The sequence below is a fragment of the Bos grunniens genome, chromosome 25, assembly GCF_055505025.1.
Source record: "Bos grunniens cultivar Pamir isolate PY7600 chromosome 25, Bosgru_T2T1.0, whole genome shotgun sequence".
In the NCBI taxonomy this organism is placed as follows: domain Eukaryota; kingdom Metazoa; phylum Chordata; class Mammalia; order Artiodactyla; family Bovidae; genus Bos; species Bos grunniens.
Window position 1 is genome coordinate 9,893,505 of NC_141189.1, and position 22,093 is coordinate 9,915,597.

The 22,093-nt window shown below is 52.1% G+C and overlaps 1 protein-coding gene across 16 annotated transcripts in view; it reads left to right on the plus strand.

Annotated features, from left to right (window-relative positions):
- The window catches only part of GTF2IRD1 (GTF2I repeat domain containing 1), a 125,789-nt gene extending 104,485 nt beyond the window's left edge, over positions 1–21,304 (plus strand). For 11 of the 16 annotated variants that reach the window (XM_086374592.1, XM_086374591.1, XM_086374589.1 and 8 more), the window contains 5 exons: positions 3,358–3,435; positions 6,081–6,273; positions 9,223–9,260; positions 12,197–12,336; positions 13,374–13,619. In XM_086374592.1, the coding sequence (XP_086230718.1) occupies positions 3,358–3,435; positions 6,081–6,273; positions 9,223–9,260; positions 12,197–12,336; positions 13,374–13,442 (518 nt within the window). In that variant the 3' untranslated portion in view covers positions 13,443–13,619. Of the gene's footprint in view, positions 1–3,357; positions 3,436–6,080; positions 6,274–9,222; positions 9,261–12,196; positions 12,337–13,373; positions 13,620–20,734 lie in introns of those variants that run through there. The other 5 variants (XM_086374599.1, XM_086374601.1, XM_086374603.1 and 2 more) reach the window with 3 other exon arrangements.
- The last annotated feature ends 789 nt before the right edge of the window (positions 21,305–22,093 follow it).

A 22,093-nucleotide genomic window follows, 5' to 3' on the forward strand; every position in this document is an offset into this window, starting at 1 on the left:
TTCCCCCCTTCTTCCTCCAAGTACACAGAGTCCCTTGGAGGAAATCAAACCAGGGACTTGGAGAGTCCCTGCAAGGAGATCAAACCAGTCAATCCTAAAGGAAATCAATCCTGAATATTCATTGGAAAGACTGATGCTGAAGCTCCAATACTTTGGCCACCTGATGCAAAGAACTGACTCATTGGAAAAGACCCTGATGCTGGGAAAGATTGAAGGCAGGAGGAGACAGGGATGACAGAGGATAAGATGGTTGGATGGCATCACTGACTCAATGGACATGAGTTTGAGCAAACTGGGAGATAATGAAGGACAGAGGAGCCTGGTGGGCTACAATCCGTGGGGTTGCAAAAGGTCGGACACAACTGAGCACGCGCACACACACACACTCACAAAACATTTGTTGAGCACTTGTGAAGTGCCTGGAGCCCCGACGTGTGCCGATCAGGCCGAGCGCCACAGGGCCTGGGGGGGCACAGCTGTCACCCCCTCCGAGAAGCCCTCCATGCTCCCCAGCTGGGTTGGGGGGTCCCCCTCGCCCCCCGTGCTTCCACCAGGCTCTCACTGACAGTTCTCAAGCCCGATGGGTCACCCCGTGTCCCTCACTGTTGACTGCCTCATCTCGGACTTTTTCTGTACTCTGACGCAAGGTCAGCACTGCATCCCCACGGGACCATGCTTGTGAAATATTTGTCCAAGACAAATATTGTTTCAGGACAGTGAGCAGAAATGCTGAGAGGTGACACAACCCACCCGTGACTGAACCAACACAAGCCTAGGTTTTCGACTCCAAGTTCTTCGCCCTCCCAGAGCCTGGCATTGCCTCTCCCCCAAGGCGAGGGCAGTGTGAGGCTCAGGGCTGCCCTGTGTCTCTCTCCACCCACTGACAGTGGAGTAGCAGGGGTCTGCAGGGGAAGGTGGGGTGGGTGAGTGAGTCCCACGCTCCCAGACACACCCATGTGCCCAGGTGATAGTCACATCCAGCAACCACGAGAACCTGAGCTTGCGGGCTTGTCTTTGAGGTACTGTCGACTTCCTTTTGTTAGTTATTTATGGCTGCGCTGAGCCTTTGTAGCTGCACGCAGGCTTTCTCTAGTTGCAGCCAGCGGGGACGACCTTGCTGCAGTGCCAGGCTTCTCATTGTGGTGGCTTCTCTCGGGCTTCAGTAGTGGTGGCGCACCAGCTTAGCTGCCCTGCAGCACCCACGTGCTTCCCCGACCAGGGATCGAACCTACGTCCCCTCCATTGGCAGGCGGATTCTTAACCACTGGACCACCAGGGAAGTCCGCTGTCTACTTCCTTTTAATCCAGAAGGCTTTGTCATATACCGACTGAGTCCCAGCCCTGCCCTGGGCTTGAGAGGAGACAAAGAGGTGGAACTATGAGCTGATAGAACGAGAGATTTAGTGGAAACACCTTAAAGATCAACTCTTCTTTCTAGAGATGGGAAACTGAAAATTCAGGAAACCCAGTGTGCCTGGTAGAGCGAAAGACCCGGACTTCTGGGTCAAATAGGGTATTCCTGGCCCTGCAGGGCTGTGTGACCTTGGGCGGGTTACTTAACCTCTCTCTGAACCTTTGTGGACTGTGGTGAGCAACGGCCACGACCATGTCTGGGAAGGCTGCCGGCGGAGTCTCCAGTGCACATTGGGTGGATCCAGGTTGATTTTTCCCTGGCCTCTGTGGCGCTGCCATGTCCGGGCAGAGTCCCGGAGCCATCCCTGGTGGCAGGGGGAGTAGCTGGATAGAAAGTGTCTTCCACCTCCCCGCAGGCTCGAGGTGGCCCCGGGGCCCAGGACTTGTCTTAGTTGACTGCTGACGTGGGCGGAGGTCAGGTTGATGCTGCCACCTCTGGGGTCCTGAAGACCATGGGGAAGGGCTGTGATGGGGTGTGTGGGAAGGTGGGAGGGCTCCCGGGTGCCGAGTTCGTGGTCTCAGTGTGCCCAGGGGCAACCATCACCCCCCGAGATGGGGACGCAGGAGGAAGATGTTATCTGGGATGCCTGACACTGGCAGTGCCCCCTGGCACCTGGGTGGCTGGTTGGTTGTGCTTGAAGAGAGAGAGATCCCGGAACTCTGAGATTTGGATATCTGGATGCTAGAATTAGGAGCGTGGGCATGAACGGGACCAGACAGGGCTACAGTGGGTGGGTGGAGGGGGAGGGGGTACTGGGAGGGCAGCGGGTGACGCAGGAGGGGTGCCAGGCAGTGTGGGAAGCTCTCTGCCCTGCAGGGCTGGGCGGGCAAGGCCCCTCCCTGGCGGTGGAGCCAGGGGAAGGCTGGGCCTCATGCCCGGGGTGTGAAGTGCAGGCGGGGGGCAGCAGACAGTCTGAGTGGCACAGAGCCCTGGGCCTCCCAAATGGAACTGAGTTCTGTGAGATTTTTCCAGATTAGAACAGGAGTTGTTTTTCTTTGCCGACCCATTCTGTCTGCTCTGCCCCTCACCTCTCAGGCCCTGGCTCCCTGCCGGCTTCTAGCTCCCTGCCCCCGCCCCCCTAGGCCCAGCCCATGTGGTGAACTGTGCCACGGTGCCCTGGGGCCCTTCCTGGAACGCCCGCTCCTGGGACACATGCCCATGACTGCTCTGCCAGGACCTCCTCTATGCCATCCATGCCCCGCTTCTCCCTGGCCCAGCCCAGGCCTGTCTCTGGGGGCTCCACTGACCCCAGCTGCTCTTCCAGGCCAAGGAGAGGGCTGAGGGAGGGGAGCACAGGGTCCGGGCAGAAGGTGCCCCCTCAAGGGCCCCCCTGGTCACAAGCTTTGGGCTCTGGGTCTGCGAGGCAGCCAGGTGACTTCCTGCAAGCCCAGCTCAGTCAGGCGGCACAAGCCCCCCACCTCCCTGCCCCCCCGACCCACCCCATCCACTTCCCCTGGCCCCACCCTGTGCTTCAGCCCCAGCCAGCACACTGTGACCTTTCACCTTTCGATGCCTGTGCAGGGGGGCTGATCCTACACCTGGGGTGTCTTTCCCCACCCCCACTCCATCCTGCCTTCCCTTGAACACGCCCCCTCTCCCATCTCCTCGGGGGTGTCCCCGGTCACACTTCTGGGTGGGTGCGCGGCCTGGCCGTCACCCCCACTAGGCTGTGAGTCCCTGGGAGGAGGCTTCTGGCCTCCTTCTCCTCGGGGTGCTGCGTGCCTGATGCGGGGCCTGTGCTGGGGAAGCTGTTCAGAGAATGCAGGATGGGTGGATGGATGTACGGACAAACGGCTGAGGCCAGCAACAGGTTGCAGGGGAGTGGGCGGGCCCTGGAGCGCCTGTGCCAGCCAGTGGTGGTCTGGGCCACCACGTGGGAGAAGGAGCAGGTCCCGGGGCCGAGCCTGTGGGGACCCTCACGCCCCCTTGCCTTCCTCTCATAGACGAAGATGATGCCAACAGGCTCGGGGAGAAGGTGATCCTCCGGGAGCAGGTGAAGGAGCTCTTCAACGAGAAATACGGTCAGTGCATAGTGAGGGAGGGAGGGCAGGGCTGCAGGGCAGCCTTCCTTGGGGTCCCCCTTCTTCTGCAGCTAACCTGGCATCCAGTTGTCCCCAGCTGACCTGTATGCTCCCTGGGGACATAGTTGCACTGTGACTGATGAGAGCTGACTCCTTATTCTGCCCCCCAACCAAGAAAGTGAGGGGGAAAGGAATCAATCAGCGGTGCACACAGCTGGGACAGCGGTCAGCCTTAAGCGCCTCTAGGGCTGGGCTGTGTGGCAGAGGCCGTGGCCCACGGCCGAGTGCCTGTTCATGCAGACGCTTGTCTGCCCAGCACACACTCAGCCCTGAGAATCTAGAGGCAGGAGTCTGATCCCGCCATCAGGGGGGCTCAATGTGGTGAGGGCATTGGCCATGGAATAGATGCAAAGTGCCAAGTCCCCTGCAGAAGGCATCCAGGTGCTAGGGAAGAACCCAGGATGGTACAGTTGATAATACAGCCACCACCGATGGAGCAGTTTCTAGATTACTGAGTGTCAGGCAGCACTAGGTGCTCTGTATACATTTTTTTTTCCCACCACTTTTTTATTTTGCAAAACTGAAACTCATACCCATTGAATAACAGCTCACCGTTTCCCCTCCTACTTTCTGTTTCTCTGAATTTGACTACTCTCATACCTCACATCGGAGAAGGCGATGGCACCCCACTCCAGTACTCTTGCCTGGAAAATCCCAGGGATGGAGCCTGGTGGGCTGCAGTCCATGGGGTCGTGAAGAGTCGGACATGACTGAACGACTTCACTTTCACTTTTCACTTTCATTCATTGGAGAAGGAAATGGCAACCCACTCCAGTGTTCTTGCCTGAAGAATCCCAGGGATGGGGGAGCCTGGTGGGCTGCCGTCTGTGGGGTCGCACAGAGTCGGACACAACTGAAATGACTTAGCAGCAGCAGCAGCAGCATACCTCACATAAGTGAAAAGATACAGTGTTTGTGGCTCATCCATGTTGCAGCTTGTGTCAGAATTTTCTGGCTCTTGAAGGTTGAATAAGATTCCCTCATATATGCTGTCTATGGGGTCGCACAGAGTCAGACATGACTGAAGCAACTTAGCAGCAGCAGCAGCAGCAGTGTGTATTAGGTTTTGTTTGTCCATTCATCCACCGAAAGACACTTGTTGCTTGCACCTCTTGCCTCTTGGGCAGCTCTGTATGTGTTTTGTTTGTGATGAATTTAGCAGTATTACCTACTTTGTATTGTAGTTGAGAGTTAGAAGACTTTTCTTTTTTTTTTTAAGAATTTCAGAGAGGGACAAAGGAAAACAGGAAAGTATAGAAGTGTGATGAGGAGGCAGGGGTAATGGGAGCCTAGCCATGGCTGGATCCGTGAACAAGAAAGCTCCTTGGAAGAAGGGACGTTTGAGCAGGAACTTGCACATCAGGGGGGACAAACAGAGGGACGCTTGCCAGGTGTAGGGAACAGCTCAGTGACTGCGGAGCAGTGAGGAGGCAGGTGGGCCAGGAGTGGGAGGGTGCGGGGGCAGAGGTTCTCGATGAGTGCAGAGAGGGGGGCAGCCAGGAGTGGGAAGGGGGAGAGGTTCTCGATGATGCAGAGAGGGGGGCAGCCCAGGACTTGGGGTTTCGTTTTGACAGTAACAGGAAGCGACTCTGCTGTGTGGTTTGCTGTGGCTTTTTCACTTTTTATTTTGAAATCAGTTTTCAAAGCAGAGAGAATGACTCAGTGACCCACCGTGTAATCCACAGACCTGGCTTCTGTGCTTATATCTTATATCTAAGCCCAGTTCATTGGGCTTCCTGGGTGGTGCTAGTGGTGAAGAACCCACCTGCCAATGTGGGAGACTTAGGTTCAGTCGCTAGGTTGGGAAGATCCCCTGGTGGAGGGCATGGCAATCCACTCCAGTATTCTTGCTTAGAGACTTCTCCATAGAGAATTCCAGTATTCTCCACATAGAATCCCATGAACAGAATTCGATAGGCATGGTTTGATAGCTTTAGTACTTTAAAACAAACCTAAGACATCCCGTCATTTAGTCCATAAATACCTAAGTAAGGACTTTTATTTTTTCCAACAAAACAGGAGTAGATTTTACATCTATATATGTTTTTTTTTGGCCTTGCAGGATGTTAGTTCCCCAACCAGGGATCAAAACCATGCCCCCTGCAGTGGAAGCAAGGAGTCCTAAGCACTGGACCTCCAGGGAATTCCTTGGATTTTTTTTTTTTTAATTTATTGAAGTATAGTTGATTTACAATGCTGTGTTAATTTCTGCTGTACACGGTGACTCAGTTTTATAAATATATATATATTCTTTTTCATATTCTTCTCCATTCTGGTTTATCACAGGATATTAAATACAGTTCCCTGTGCTACACAGTAGGACCTTGGTGTTTATCCATCCTGTACATATAATAGCTTGTACCTGCTAATCCCAGACTCCCAGTCCTTCCCTCCTCATCCCCCACCCCTGGATTTTTAGTTTTGCTAATTGGGTTAAAACAAACAAACCAGTGGTGTGTATTGACTTACAAACTCTCTGGGGTACAGTGGCTACCAGGTGGGCCATGCTAAGTCCCAGCCCTTCCCCAGAGAGCTCGCCTGAGACCGGGGAATCTTTCCTCACCCTGACCCCCTGTGCGCTCTAGGTGAGGCTCTGGGTCTGAACCGGCCCGTGCTGGTCCCTTATAAACTGATCCGGGACAGCCCAGATGCCGTTGAGGTCACAGGCCTGCCTGATGACATCCCTTTCCGGAACCCCAACACATACGACATCCACCGGCTGGAGAAGATCCTGAAGGCCCGCGAGCATGTCCGCATGGTCATCATCAACCAGCTCCAGTGAGTGCCCCCGGCACCTGCCCCAGCGGGTTGGGGGTGCATGGGGGAGGGAGGGTGCTGTCTGGATCTGGGAGGGGAACCCCCAGAGCTTTCCCAGCCAGGAGTCCAAAACAGAAACAGCGAGAAAAGGAGAGAGAGGAAACTCTCACTTGCACAGAATCCGGTAGACAGCCTAGCTGTCTTTCATCTTTTTTTTTTTTTTTTGATGTGGACCATTTTAAAAGTCTTTATTGAATTTGTTACAGTATTGCTTCTGTTTTATGTTTTGGTTTTTTGGCCTCGAGGTGTTTGGGATCTTAACTCCCCTGACAAGGGCTTGAACCCACACCTGTTGCACTGGAAGGCCACATGCTAACCACTAGACTGCCAGGGAAGTCCCAGCAGTCTCCTCTTAAAAGATGAAGAAACAGATATCCAGAGTGAGAAAGGGACAGTGTAAGTCACAGTGGGTTAGCTGGGCTCCAGACCTACCCATCTCAGTCTGTGCAGGCTGCTGTAACAGAGCACCACGCACCAGGCAGCTTAAGCAACAGAACTTCATTTCTCACTGTCATGGAGGCTGAGAAGCGCAAGATCAACATGTCAGCAGATTTGGGCCCTGGTGAGGCTCTTCCAGGTTCACAGTGAGCGTCTTCTCACTATGTCCTCACAGGGTGGAAGGGATGAGGGAGCAATCTGGAACCTCTTATATAAAGGCACTAATCCTATTCATGAGGGCTCCACCCTCCATATCTAATCACTTCTCAAAGGTGCCACCAACAAATACCATCACACTGGGGATTAGGTTTTTTTTCAACATGTGAATTCTTCAGGGACACAAGCACTTAGGCTATAGTGCCAGATGTCCTGATTCTAACCCCTTTCAACTGAAACACATGGCCTCAGCATTCATAGGTATTTATTTTTTCAATGTTAATTAAATTTGATGTTTTTTTTTTACTATACCACTCATTTTTACCTGTTTTACTCTATTTAGAAAATAACAGTAATTCAGTACCCCCAACCCTAGAAATAGCCTCTGTCTGTATTTTACTGTATATCCCTATATACTTGTTTAAATACAATAGTTTATTTGATTATTTTTCGGATTTAAAAAAAATACACACAACAAACCTGGAAAATACAAAAAGGTAGAAGGAAGGAAGATAACCCATAACCCTCCTATTTAGAGTTAACACTGGTGGTGCCTTTCTTTGACTTTCTCTTCTACCCACATTTTCTTTCCAATTTTACACTCCATGTTTTTGAGGGTTTTTTAAGTTTTTATGTATTTATTCACTCATTCATTTATTTTGGCTATGCTGGGTCTTCATTGCAGCTCCCAGGCTCAGTAGCTGAAGTCCTTGTACAGAGTGTCAGCATATGAGATCTAGTTCCCCGACCAGGGATCAAACCCACACTGCCTGCAGTGGAAGCGCAGAGTCTCAACCTTCCTGGCGGTTCAGTGATTAGGATTCAGCGTTTTCACTGCGGTGGCCTGGGTTTGATCCCTGGTCAGGGAGCTAAGATTCCATAAGCCACACGTATTGTGGCTTTTTTATTTAAAAAATACAACTTTTTTTTGGAGGGGAGCAGCCAAAACTTATTTTTTAATAAAATAATATAAAGTAAAAATAATTGTGTCCAAAAAATTGTATCATTCAATTGATCTGAGTTGTCCAGCTACAGAAATAGCAGTGTGCCAGAGGATTGTTTGGACTCGTGATACTTGAAAGATGCAATAAAATATCTATAGATCTGGGGGGAGAAATCACATTATGCAGTGAAAGTGAAAGTCGCTCAGTCATGTCTGACTCTTTGTGACCCCATGGACTATATATAGTCCATGGAATTCTCTAGGCCAGAATACTGGAGTGGGTAGCCTTCCCCTTCTCCAGGCGATCTTCCCAATCCAGGGATGGAACCCAGGTCTCCCGCATGGCAGGCAGATTCTTTACCAGCTAAGCCACCAGGGAAGCCCCACATTATTCAGCGGGGCCTCAGATGAAAAGTAGAGGTTTCCCTCTCTTCCCATGTATGTTCACCCCTTGAAGTAATTTCTGGCAAATAGGAGAAAATGCACACCCACCCCCAATAGGTGTACCTCCCAGAGAGAAGACATTCTGGGCTTTTCCTTCCATGTTTCCACTTTTCTTTTTTCTTTTAATACCCATTATATATATATATATATATAATTAGGTTACATCTAATTTGGGGGGTTCTTATAATAATGCTGCAAGTAAAATAATCATTAAAATAAAAAGTAAAAGACATATTAGGGCTTCCCTGGTGACTGAGTGGTAAAGAAACCGCCTGCTAATGCAGGAGACAAGAGTTCGATCCCTGATCCAGGAAGATCCCACATGCCGCATGGCAGCTAAGCCTGTGTGCCACAACTGCTAAGCTTGTGCTCTAGAGCCTGGGAGCCACAAGTACTGAAGCCCGTGTGCCCTAGAGCCTATGCTTTGAAACAAGAGAAGCCACCACAGTGAGAAGCCCTGGAACTGCAGCTAGAGGGTAGCCCCCACGTGCCGCAACTAGAGAGAGCAACGAAGACCCAGCACAGCCAAAACTAAATAAATAAAAATAAACATTAAAAGAAAAAAAAAAGAATCCAGGTTCCTTTTTAAAATATATATATATTTAAAAAATAGTGCTATCTCGTATATCATTTACATAAATGTAGGCACACACTTCAGATCACTTGGTCAGACGACACCCTCGCTTTCTAGAGGAAACCAGTCCAAGGGGCGACCTACCTGGCTGGGCACTGACAGTGCCAGGCTTGCCATCACCCCGCCTGCTCCGGGCGGGGACACTGACTGCTTTCATCCGGGTCTTTCCTGGCTAATGTTCCAGCATTGGTGGCAGCTTCTTCATCTTACAATGTCGCCCACATTCAGGGAGCAGGTGAGGAGGGGGAGGGGCAACTTGGTGTTCTGACTGCCACCTCATTTCTCTCTTTTTCAGACCTTTTGCAGAAATCTGTAGTGACGCCAAGGTGCCAGGTAAGTCGGAGGCTGAAGAGGCCACCCTTCTGCTTCTTGGGGACCAGACACAGCTGAGCCAGGGGGCACGCGATAGAGGAAAGTGTAGTCGTCCTGCCTGGAACTTCCCAGGGAGCCTGAGACCTTCTGCAAGGCCAGTATCCCCAGAAGGCCCCAGGAAGCCTGCAGGTGCCCTTCAGAGAGGCCCTGCCATGGAGAGCTGAGCCTGGCAGATCAGCTAGAGAGAAGGAGGGACAGGCAGGAGCCAGCAGGAGGGGGCGTCAGGTAGGATGGGGAAGTCACCTGAGGTGGGGAGAGGGGGTGACCTATGCCCTGCAGGGGTGAGGCATGTGGGCGCTGCCCAAGACTGGCTGGGCCCCTGGACTCTGCCTGCATTTTCAGGGCAACACCTGCAGTAGACCCTAGTCTTCTAGAACCTTTCGGGGTCCTGGAATCTGGGAAACTCTCGGATTCTGATCAAGCAGGTGTGTCACAGGACTCGAGAGGCTGGAGCCCCAGGGATTGGGAGGTGCACCTCTGGTTAAGAAACACTGATTTACAGGGAATTCCCCAGCAGTCCAGCGGTTAGGACTTTGCACTCTCACTACTGAGGGTCCAGGTTCAATCCCTGGTTGGGGAACTAAGATCTCCCAGGCCACTTGCCACGGCCAAACAACAACAACCACACTGATCTAGTCCCACCTCTCATGGTACAGTTGGGAAACTGAGGCCCGGGGGGGACGGGGCGGGGAAGGGACTTAGCAAGGCCACACAGTGAGCTGGCGGCCTCCTCGAGCCTGGTGTGCTGACCATCCATCTGAACCACAGGCCACGATGGACTGTAGGCCCCAACATGGCTGTTCAGTGGGGACAGTGACAGGATTCAATGAGGCTACCCCACCCCAGCCTGAGACGTAAGGTCCTAACTCCAAATGGTCAGGGTTCCCCTGTAATGCCACAGCCTTCTAGCATGTGCTGATGCCAAGGGCATGGCATGGGATAGGGAGGTGACTAGGTTTGGGAGCTGCTCCCAAGTCAGAGGCAAACATGCAGAAGGCCCCATGGAGGCCTCTGGGAGGAGAGTTTGAGACAAATTATCAGAGACTTACAGGCTTCCCTGGTGGCTCAGACAGGAAAAAAAATCCACCTGCCGATGCAGGAGACCTGGGTTCAATCCCTGGGCCTGGAAGATCCCCTGGAGAAGGGAATGGCTACCCACTCCAGTATTCTTGCCTGGAGAATCCCCATGGATGGAGAAGCCTGGTAGGCTGCAGTCCATGGGAGCGCAAAGAATCAGACATGACTGAGCAACTAACACTTTCATTTTATCAGAGACATATCCACCACCCCCACCATGGCCACCTTTAGGGTCTTACAGTGACCCCCACGGTGGCCACTGCCCGGGGTGAGCACTTCTGAGTTGTCTGCACATGGAGCCTCCTGCAAAAATCCCTCCTCCCTGGCTCATAGCCTGGGTTCCTTCTGCCTCCACAGTCTTCTATTTCCCGGGATCTCCACTCATACTGCATCCAGACCCCAGCCTCTGGCTTTGCTTCACCAGCTAGACAGTTGCCCTCCCAGGCCCAGCACGCCCTTATCTGTGTCATTAAGACCTTTCCGTGGGCTGTGTCAATAAGCTGTATCCCCTCAGTCAAGCCCAAATCTCCACTTACGCAGCACACAGCTGCAAATATTTGAGGGGAGCCACACCGTGAAGGGAGATCTTAGTTCCCTGACCAGGGGTGGAACTTGTAGCTCCTGTAGTGGAAGCGTGGAGTCCTGACACTGGACCACCAGGGAAGTTCCCAATACACAGCTGCAAATCTTAATTTTTTTAAATTTTTGGCTGCACTAGGCCTTCATTGCTATGGGCGGGCTTTCCCTAGTTGTGGCGAGCAGGGGCTCCGCTTGGTTGCGGTGCGAGGGCTCCTCATCACGGTGGCTTCTTTTGTTGGGGAGCACAGGCTCTAGGGCGTGCGGGCTTCAGTAGTTGTGATACACGGGCTTCGTTGCCCCTCAGCATGTGGAATCTTCCCGGACCAGGGATCGAACCCGTGTCCCCTGCATTGTCAGGTGGATTCTTAACCCCTGGCCCATCAGGGAAGTCCATAATCACATGAACTGGATTCAATAACAGCACAACCCTTGCTGGTCCTGCTCTGCGCTGGGCTTAGTACTGGGTTCCTTCATACTCTTAGTCTCCTTTGAGTCTTATATCATACAGTTTCCAAACCCTTTTGGCTCAGAGAGGTTCATTATTTTCCCAGGGTCACACAGCTAGTAAGTGGCAGCTGTGGAGTTTGAACTTTGGGCTTCTGGCTCTAAACCAGGCTTTCTCTCCACTGGGACACTGCCTGTCCACCAATGCCTGTGACCTGTCGTTTGTCACAGCATTGTCAGATCTGGGTCATCACACGTCGGCGGTAACAGTAGCAACCATACTGATAGCAGTTCTTAGTTGCTGAGTATTTACTGGGGACCAGGTACATTATCTCGTGAGACGCTCCCAGCAAACCTGCAGAATCTCACTCACATTCTATCTGTGACAAAACTGAAGGTACAAGGCCATTAAGTGACTCTCCCTGAGACCCAAGGCTGTATGGCTCTGAGTCTGGGAGTTCTGCGGAGCCTGGGACTTTGGACTCTACCTGGTCCGGGAAGGGTATAAGGAAACCCTGGGCCTGAGCTGAGCCTGCTGGGGAAGCCTCACTGGAGGAGGAGGCCATAGTGTCAGCAAAGCAGACAGTGAGCGGGAGGAGGAGGGTGGGCAAGTCGGGTGTGGGGGCTGCTCAGGGAAGGCGGCTGCGGAGATGGGCCTCAGCCACTGGGGGATCAGGAGCCTTGAGTTCTGAGCAGAGGACTTCAAACCGGCGAATAAGGCCTTCTCCAAGGAAGGGTCAGGAAGCCAAGACACAGTGGCCCTGGCACCCGGCATCAGCAACCCTTTCTCCCACCAGCCAAAGACAGCAGCATTCCCAAGCGCAAGAGAAAGCGGGTCTCCGAAGGGAACTCCGTCTCCTCCTCCTCCTCCTCGTCTTCCTCTTCCTCCTCCTCTAACCCGGAGTCGGTAGCATCCACCAACCAGATCTCGCTCGTGGTAAAGTTGCGCAGAACAGGACCTGACTGCTCTTCCCTCTGGCTTTCAGCCGGCACTCGGGCAGGGTCGTCTACGCTGGGGTGTGGGTCCAGGGTGCAGGGTGACGCCAGGTGCTGAGCAGGGTCTGCAGACTCTCCTGCCTGCCCCACCCATGAGCTAGTCCACCTCTCCTCTCATCAGGTGCTCACAGGCACCCGGGGGAAGGAATTCACAGGCCCACTATGCAGATGGGCAAGCTGAGGCCTCAGAGTGGGAAGGGACTTGACACCTCCTCCCACTCGATAGGATCTTGAGCAGACTCCCGGGTTCCCAGGACAGTTGGATGCTAGACTAATCTCTGTGCTCACATCACATGCTGTGAGCCACAGGGCTGTGCGGCATGGGTGTTACCCACAGTACTTAGATGAGGAAAACCTGGGACAGAAGCACATTAACTCTGCAGCCTCACACTGGTCAGTGGTGGATGGACACCCCACCTGCAGATCACCACCTGCTCTGTCACATGGCTCCTCTCGAGAGGAGAGCCTCATTAAAGGCACAATTCAAGGGTTCTTTCTGATTTCAATGGGGAGAATATTGGAAGCCAGTTGAAAACTTTAGGGTTTGTTTATGCTCGGACCCCTTCCTGAAAAGCACAGAAGTTCAGGCTTTGCCTCTGTCCCTGCCAGGGTGCTCACAGAGGGTCCCTCAACCCTCCCGCCACCCAGAGAGACAGGAAGGCTTGCTCTGGAGCCTGAGGCCTGGAGGGGGCTGAGTTTATGGGGCTCAGGCCACCTGTTCTGAGCAATCCCCAATTTCTTCCCCACGTCTGCCCAGACGGTTGGTCCCTGGGACACAGGTGGGAACAGATCAGAAAGCTCCAGCCCTGGCCCCACGGTCACTGGTGAACCGTGAGATCTTAAGTCACAGCCCCCTCTCTGGGCCTCCCACAGCTTCAAAATAAATAGCATCCAAGGAAGTCCTTCAGAAAGCGTCCCGGGGGGCTCTCGGAGTCACCTGGAGTCCTAACCCAGGCTGTCTGTCCCCCCTCTCTCTAGCAATGGCCAATGTACATGGTGGACTATGCCGGCCTGAACGTGCAACTCCCGGGACCTCTGAATTACTAGACCTCAGTGCTGAATCAGGACCTCACTCAGAAAGACTAAAGGAAATGTAATTTATGTACAAAGTGTATATTCGAATATGTATCGATGCCTTTTAGTTTTTCCAATGATTTTTACACTATATTCCTGCCGCCAAGGCCTTTTTAAATAAGTAAAAAAAAAAAAAAAAAGAAAAAAAAAGCATTGCCTCTGTTCCTAACTGTTACTTGTTCTCTTTTGGAATTTGTGGCTGCAGCTGCCGTCCCTGGAATGAGGTCAGGAAGTTTGGCTCAGCTGGTCTGCCCAGGCCTTCCGTCTTTGCCAAGAACAGAGGCCACGGCCCTGACCACAGGGCCCTGGGTACAGGCTTCATTCATTTTGCTGCTGCTGGGGTCACATGACCTCAGGACGCAGTACCAGAAGAAGGTGAAGTGCAGGGCCAATCCCCTGGCCTCAGGGAGCGTGCAGTGTGGTGGAGGGTCGTCTTGTCCTGGGCCCAATAACAGGTGCCGTCAAGAAGGTCAGATATGATAAGCAGACATGGAATCTCCATAGCTGGAGGGAAGATGTCTTGGAGACGGGGCCTTTGGGTTGGGCCTGGAGAGGTGACATGGCTTTTGGTTTGTTTTTTATTTTTTGGCCTCGCTGTGCAGCACGTAGGATCTTAGTTCCCAGACCAGGGATTGAACCTGCACCCCTTGCTTTGAAAGCATGGAGTCTCAACCACATACTGCTCGGGAAGTCCCTGAGGCAGGTTTTGGCTACCATGTACGTGCTCTGTCTCTCAGTCGTGTCTGACTCTTTTCAACCCCATGGGCTGTAGCCCACCAGGTGCCTCTGTCTGTGGAATCTTCCAAGCAAGAATACTGGAGTGAGTTGCCATTTCCTATTCCATGGGAACCCTCCAACTTAAGGATCAAACCCATGTCTCCTGCATTTGCAGGCAGATTCTTTACAGCTGAACCACCTGGGAAACCCCCCAGGTTTTTGCTAGAGCTCAGGGTATTTAAGCAGAGTGGTGGGTCACAGCTACTGGTCAGAAAGACCAGTTTGGTGACAGGTGGAAAGGTGAAGGAAGTGATGAGACTGGACTTCAGAAAGACAAGTCAAAAGGGTCTGGCTTGCCATACTGGCCACTCCTTCAGTCCTGATGGGGAAGCCGGGGCAGGACAGGACGCCCTGGAAGCACACGGCAGGGTGCCTTTACCTAGCACAGACTCAAGAAACGGTCCTTGAAGCACACTATTGTTCAGTTGCTCAGTCGTGTCCAACTCTGCGACCCCATGGACTACAGCCTGCCAGGATTCCCAGTCCTTCACAATCTCCCAGAGCTTGCTCAAACTCAGGTCCATTGAGTGAGTGATGCCATCCAACCACCTCGACCTCAGTCGTCCCCTTCTCCTCCTGCCTTCAATTTTTCCAGCATCAGGGTCTTAGGAGTTGGCAGGACAAAGCAGGGAGGGCTGGGGCTGGACACTGTCGTGGGGGAGAGCCACATGTGCAAAGGCAGGGAGACTAGACTGAGAACCTGGGCATTCTAGGGACGAGAAGGAGTCGCTGGAGCAGGGGAAGGGTGGCTGGAAGTGAGATGGAAAGGTAGGCAAGGGTAGTCCACAGGCTGTGCCCTGCATGTGGTACTAGATGAGGGGTGAACCCGGGCAGAAATGCAGCGTGAGTGCTGCTGGCCCAGCCTGGTGCTCAGCAGCCACACTGTATCCTTTTCCCCCTGGTCCTAGTGGAAGACCTTGTGGGCTGGGCAGAGGTGAGGAGGGATGCTGGTGAGAGCCACAGCATGGAGTGCCAGGGGAGAACCAAGACCAGGTCTGCATTTTGGAAGGGCCTGGCTTCCCCCGCAGGGAGAGAAGCCAGAGTCCACATGGGAGGCTCTTGCCGTTGTTCCAGACAGAGCTGGTGGGGGTTTGGGCCAGGTGAAGAATAACAAGGAGGTCAGCCAACAGGACTTGGAGGTCAATTAGACGCCAGTGCTGGGGCACGGAGGGGTCAGGGTGGACTGCAGCGTCCAGCCAGGGTCCAGCAGGAAGCCTACGATGCGGAGGAACTGAGTCCTGAGTCAGCTAAGTACACAATCCAAACAGGCCAGGAACTCCTGCCAGCCCTCTGGGTCAGCCAGTGCCCAGAGCTGAGAGGCAAGGTCCTGTCCCAGCCTTCCAGACTCTCTTCCTCCTGGAAGGACACAAGAAGCAGGAACCACAAGCTTGGCATGCCCCCACCCAGACTTTTCCCCTCTCTGCCACATTCCAGTGGCCCCAGGACCTGCCGGCGCCCTCCACTCCATCTTCATTTCCCTGGCTTTGAGCCCAGTCTGCCTTTAATCTCCAAGATCAGGGGAGGAGTGACCCCCTACCATTGACCACCCACCGCCCTCAAGGCATCAACTGCTTAGGAGATCAAGGACCGCATAGTAACTGCCACCTTGCAGTCAGACCCTCTCTCCTGGCACTCAGCCTTCCTCCATCTAATCCTGTCTCTCCCGGCATTAAAAAGCCCCCACTGCGTTCCCTCCCCTGCAGCATTCAGTGCCAACTTCCCGGCCCTCCCTGTCTGTCCCCCTCTTCTGCCTCCCACGCCACCGATCTGTGCCCTTTTCTTCTCCACGGCAGCCGTCGGGCAGTGAGGGCGCCTCCAGCCTGGCCACTAGCCTGCGTCCCTGCAGCCCGGCCGGCCCGAGGCTCGGGCCCACCTGGCGCCCCAGCCGCCGGGCTGGCGCCTCCCGGTTGTCTAGACCGGTCCGGGCCGCCCCGCCCCCGCGCTCAGATCTGCGGCCAGAGCCGGAAGTGGCTCCTGCCCGGGGCGGGCGGGGCTCTGCGTGCTCCAGACGGTGCAGCCGGCGGCTGCGCGGAGAGGCGGGGAGCCCCGGGGAAGGGCGCTGGAACCCCGAAAGGCCGGACGCTCCGCCTTTGTCATCTTTCGGACGCATGCAAATAGGTGGGTTGGTGCAACGAACCTTCGTGCCTTGGTGCCAGGCTTCATTGCAGAAATAAAGGGGATCCCCCTTCCCAAGTCAAAGCTTTTGAACCAAGAGGTGATCTGTATGCGTTTTCCTTCCCGTCCCAGGGGCTCGGGGCTTTGGGAGGTGTGTCCGGGCTGAGTACCGAGGATGTGCTTAGGGGCCTCTGGCCGCCTCCCCTCCACCCTCTACCCCGCCTGCTTGCTTGGTCCACAGTGTGCCCACCCCGCCCCTCCCCTCCCCCCCAGATCTGCCAGCAGGCCCTGCTTTCCGCAAGAGAGCCCAGATGCTGTTTATGCAACCTCCCCAGAATCTCAGTGTACTGTACTTTTTTAAAGTGATTTGATTCAAAGCGCTCATTCTTTAATTAAACTTCATTTAGCTGCCATCTGTCTGGGTTCAAAATTGGCTTCGTGTTTTGCAACTCTAAATGAGAATTGTTATTGAATGTGTAAACACATGCACCAAAAAAAAAAAAAATCACAAAACACTTTCAAAAGTAATAAATGAGGAATGTGCAGAAGCAACGTTAGGAGCTGCATCTTAAACGTTCTAATTGCTGGGGAATGTATTCTGGTGGGTACATAATCATGTTATATACAAATCTTTGCATAGAAATCTGGTATCAATGAAAAGATCAAGATTATGGAAAATGCCGGAATTATATCAGACTGAAAACAGTAATAAAGCAATCATCATCGGAGCAGGGACAAAGCCAGGGTGAGGCTGGAGGGGGGAAGGGCAGCAGTTCGATATACCTGCTCCCCTGCAGGGAGCTTCCCTCACCTGCCTGGCTGCCCCCCTTCTACTGAAAAGAGGAAGGTGAGCCCGAGCTCTGCTGGCAGGAGCTTCACAACAGCCCTTCCAGATACTTCTTTAATTAAATAAGGAGCCAGGGGACTTCCCTGGTGGTCCAGTGGATAAAACTCCAGGTTCCCAATGCAGGGGGCCTGGGTTTGATCCCTGGTCAGGGAACTAAGAGCCTGCCTGCTGCAATTACCGAGCAGCCAAAATACATTAAAAAAAAAAAAAGTCCAAGTTTTATTGAGGGTTGTCTACTGACCTCCAAAGTAGAGGGTCTCCTCCCTCCCACCTGGCCCCAGCAGAGAAGAAGAAAGAAAAGATGGACCATAGCACCTCTTTGAAGCCTTGTGTTAGTGGCTCGATAAGAGGTCAGTGCTCTTTGGGGGAAATGGTCTTCAGGATTTCTCAATGAGGAAACTGAAGCATGAAAACAGGGAAGGAGCGGGGCTAGAGGCTGATGTTTCTGGGTAATCGAGGTTGGAGGATGCAGGAGTGGAAAGGTAGGTAGTAGTTGAGATGTGGATTAAAGCAGACCCCAGCATCCCCAAAACTCTCTTAGGCTGATTTGTCCTCTGTGCCCCCTTGATCTTATCTCCCCAGCACCACCTTTCTATCACAAAGCAGCCTCTCTCTTCCTTCCCAACTCACGTAGCTGTGCCTTCCCGTTTTACCTATCACTGAAATGTCCCCTCCTTTGGGGCCTCTCCAGACCACCTAGTCTAAATCAGATACTCTCTACTTCATAAGTTTTACATTTCATCTCCTTTAAAAAAAAAAAGGAAAACAAAAAACATGCATTATGATTCTTCTCTTAATTTGTTTTTGGCTGCACCTCACTGCTTGCAGGATCTCAGTTCCCCCACCAGGGATCGAACCTGCGCCCTCAGCATGGAGTCCTAACCACTGGACCACAAGGAAATTCCTTTTTTGTAACTCTAAATCCTCCTTCCTAGTGAATCCAGTAAGCTTGCCGCCACCACCCTCCCCCAAGTCCGTCTCGGGGGAACCATGACAGGTGCCTCTGCCCATTTTTCCACCATGAAAGCCTGCTTGCTTGAATTCTGGTCAAGTGTTTGGACTCCAGAAGCCCGCTGTTTCAACATCCGTGTCCCTGAAACACCCACTTAAGATGCAGGAAATGGGAGCCAGGATAAACACTCGGTGCTACAAGAGGTACCAAAAACATTCCACCTGGCTTACACTCTTGCAGATAATAATAAAATAACCACTCTGTGCTAACCATCTACAATGTCAGAGCCATTAGGTAAGACCTTTTGTGTGCAATGCTAATCCTCGCAGCCCTGCAAAGTAAATATTCCTTCTTCCTCTTCCAGATGAAGAATTTGAGGTTCACAGAAGATCAAGGGCTGTTATCTGGGGTTACACAACTAGGAAAAATTGAGCACTGACCCAGGATTCAAAACTAAGCCTGGCTGACTCAGAGAATTCAGGCCACCAAGCACTGCCCCAGGGTGGGTCCTACATAGAGCTGACCCTCCCCAACTCCGGACAGAAAAGCAGTGGGCAATTCTTCCTTGTTTGATGAAGAACAGAAGTACATTTAAAAAGGGGTGGGGGGAAGTGGGTACCAGCCAGTTCAAGGCTTGCCCAGGAAAGTTGCTAAGACACTCTTCTCAGTCCACAGGAAAGGGACATGAGCAGGAGGCACAGCTGGAAGGACTAGAGAAAACACAACACACACACTCACACGTCTACACTTCACACGCAGGCTCATACACATATTTTTAAAACTGTTAATTAGACGTGTTGTCACAATCCCCAATTATAGCCGAGTCCTTGGCTCACAGATGTTGGGATTGGCATCTGAGAAAGTGCCGCAGAGAGGAACCTTCCTCAACCACAGCTCTGAACACTCCCTCCCGCGCTGCCCCGGGAGGAAATCCTTCGGCCTCGCTCTGGCATCTGGGGCCCAGCCCCCTACAGCTCCTTCTGTATGTCCCAGTGTGCCTTGGGCTCCAGCCAAACCATGTCCTCGCTGTTCTCAGAACATTCTAGAGGCTCACATACCTCCACGCCTCTGCCCCAGCTTTCAGCCTGGCTGGCCCGCCCCCTTTGCTTTGCTTGACAAGGGTCTGCCCCACTCTGTGGTCCAGCAGGAAGATCCTCTTCTTGTGCAGCCTCCCCAGGCAGTCCCGGCCCAGCAGGCGCTCTCAGAAGACACCACACAATGTGCTATTGTCCCCTGGGGGTGAAAAAAAAAGTTTATTGAACACACGGCCTGAAACAGTAGCTCCTAACATCTCCTAAATGCACATGTGCCCTCAGTCGCTTTAGTCGTGTCTGACTTTGTGTCCAGTAGCGGAGATTGAGATGATTAGATAGCATCACTGACTCAATGGACATGAATTTATGCAAACTGCAGGAGATAGTGAAGGACAGAAGAGTCTGGTGTGCTGCAGTCCATAGGGTCACAAAGAGTCAGACTCGACTTGCCAACTGAACAATAGCAATACCGTCTAAGTCCATCCACGTTGTAGAAAATAGGAGGATTTCATTCTTTTTGTGGCTGATAATCCATTGTGTGTGCATATATATTTATATATTTTCTCATATAGGTTATTACAGAATATTGATAGCATGATAGCAGAACATTGATATAGATAGGAACCTGGCATGCTACAGTCCATGGGGTTGGAAAGAGTCAGACATGACTTAATGACTGAACAACAATTTATTTATTTGGCTGTGCCAGGCCTTAGCTGTGGCACATAGGATCTTTTAGTTGCGGAGCAGGGCAAACTCTTGGAGAAGGAAAGAGTGTCAGAGACCTCCCTCCCCCTCAAAATGAGGCTAGAGTTCCCTGTGCTATCCAGCAGGTCCTTGTTAGTTATCTATTTTCTATACAGTACTGTGTATATGTGTCTTGTTTTTTGTGTTTTGGGAGTCTTTTTCGCAGTACTGCACAGCTTGTGGAATCATCTCCCCGACCAAGGCTTGAACCCAAGCCCTCCACAGTGAGAGTGAAGTGAAGTGAAATGATAGTTGCACAGTCATGTCTGACTCATTGGGACCCCATGGATTGTAGCCTGCCATTTCCTTCTCCAGTGTCTTCCCAACCCAGGGACTGAACCTGGGTCTTCCGCATTGCAGGCAGATTCTTTACTATCTGAGCCACCGGGGAAAGCCCCACAGTGAGAGTGAGGAGTCCTAACCATTGGCCTGCCAAGGGATTCCCTGAAATGCACTCTTCTTTTTTGGGGGGGTCGGGGGGGTGGGGGGGTGACACCATGAGGCATGTGGGATCTTAGTTCCATGACCAGGGATTGAACTCATGCCCCCTGCATTGGAAGGCAAAATCTTGACCACTGGACTGCCAGGCAAGTCCCCGGTAGTATATATATGTTAATGCCAATTTTCTAAAGATTTTGAGATCTGTGACTCTGTTTCCGTTTTAGAAAAGAAGTTCATTGGTATCGTTTTTATTAGATTCTATATTTAAGTGATATCTTATGATGTTTGTCTTTCTCTGTCTTACTCCCTCTGTCGCTTTTGTTTTTTTGGCCTGCACCCTCGTGGCTTCTAGGAGTTTAATTTCCCAACCAGAGACTGAACCTGGACCCTCAGCATGGAGTTCTAACCTCTGGACCACCAGGAATTCCCCCTCTGCCCATTTTTTAATCAGATTGTTTACTTTTGCTATTAACTTTTGAGTTCTTTATACATCTTGGGTGTGTGTTGTATGTGTTAAGTCACTCAGTCGTGTCTGATTCTTTGCAACCTTATAGAGTGTAGCCTGCCAGGCTCCTCTGTCCATGGAATTTTCCAGGGAAGAATCCTGGAGTGGGTTGCCATTTCCTCCTCCAGGGGATCTTCCCAACCTTGCGATCAAATCAGAATCTCTTATGTCTCTTGCACTGGCAGGTGGAGGATTCTTTACCACTAGTACCACATTAACCCCTTATCAACTGTATGATTTGCAACTCGTTTCTCCCATTTGATAGGTTGTTGAAGCCTCATTTTGAGGGGGAGGGAGGTCTCTGACACTCTTTCCTTCTCCACGAGCTTGCCCCACTCAGTGACTAAAATATCCTATGTGCCACAGCTAAGGCCTGGCACAGCCAAATCAATAAATAAATTGTTGTTCAGTCATTAAGTCGTGTCTGACTCTTTCCAACCCCATGGACTGTAGCATGCCAGGTTCCTCTGTCCTCCACTCTCTCCCAGAGTTTGCACAGATTCATGTCCATTGAGACAGTGATGTCATCTAACCATCTCATCCTCGGATTAAAAAAAAACAACAGCCAACATGTAACTACAAGACCAGAGCTGTGAAGGAAATGAACAAGATATAAGGAACCAAGGCTGAAGTTGGCCAGGGAAGAGTCAAGGATGAAACTGAGCCCTTAAAGGTCAGTAGGAGTCAGCCAAGCAAAGAGCAGAAGGCAGGCAAAAGCCTCAAGAGAGAGGGAGCAGGGCATGGGGCCCTGGGGAGGCGAGTGGGGAGGACGCAGGCTGCTTTCTGTGGAGGTGGGGTGAAGGATGGGTGAAGGGGAGAGAGCGTGAGATGGGGCTGGTGGGGCAAGACTTCATCCACAGTGCCCTGGCTGCCACCAAATAGTTTTATTTCATCAGGGGAGCAATACCATCCAATTGATGCTTTTTAAAAACTCACTCTGGTTGCTGTGTGGAGAATCTAAAGAACTCCAACAACTCAAAAGAAAATACATACGACCCAACTGAAAAATGGGCAGAAGACTTAGGTGTCTATTTCTCCAAAGAAGATATGCAAATGGCCCATCAAGTCATCAAAAGCTGCTCAACATCATTACCCATTCAGTTCAGTTCAGTTCAGTCGCTCAGTCGTGTCCAGACTCTTTGCGACCTCATGAATCGCAGCACGCCAGGCCTCCCTGTCCATCACCAACTCCCGGAGTTCACTCAA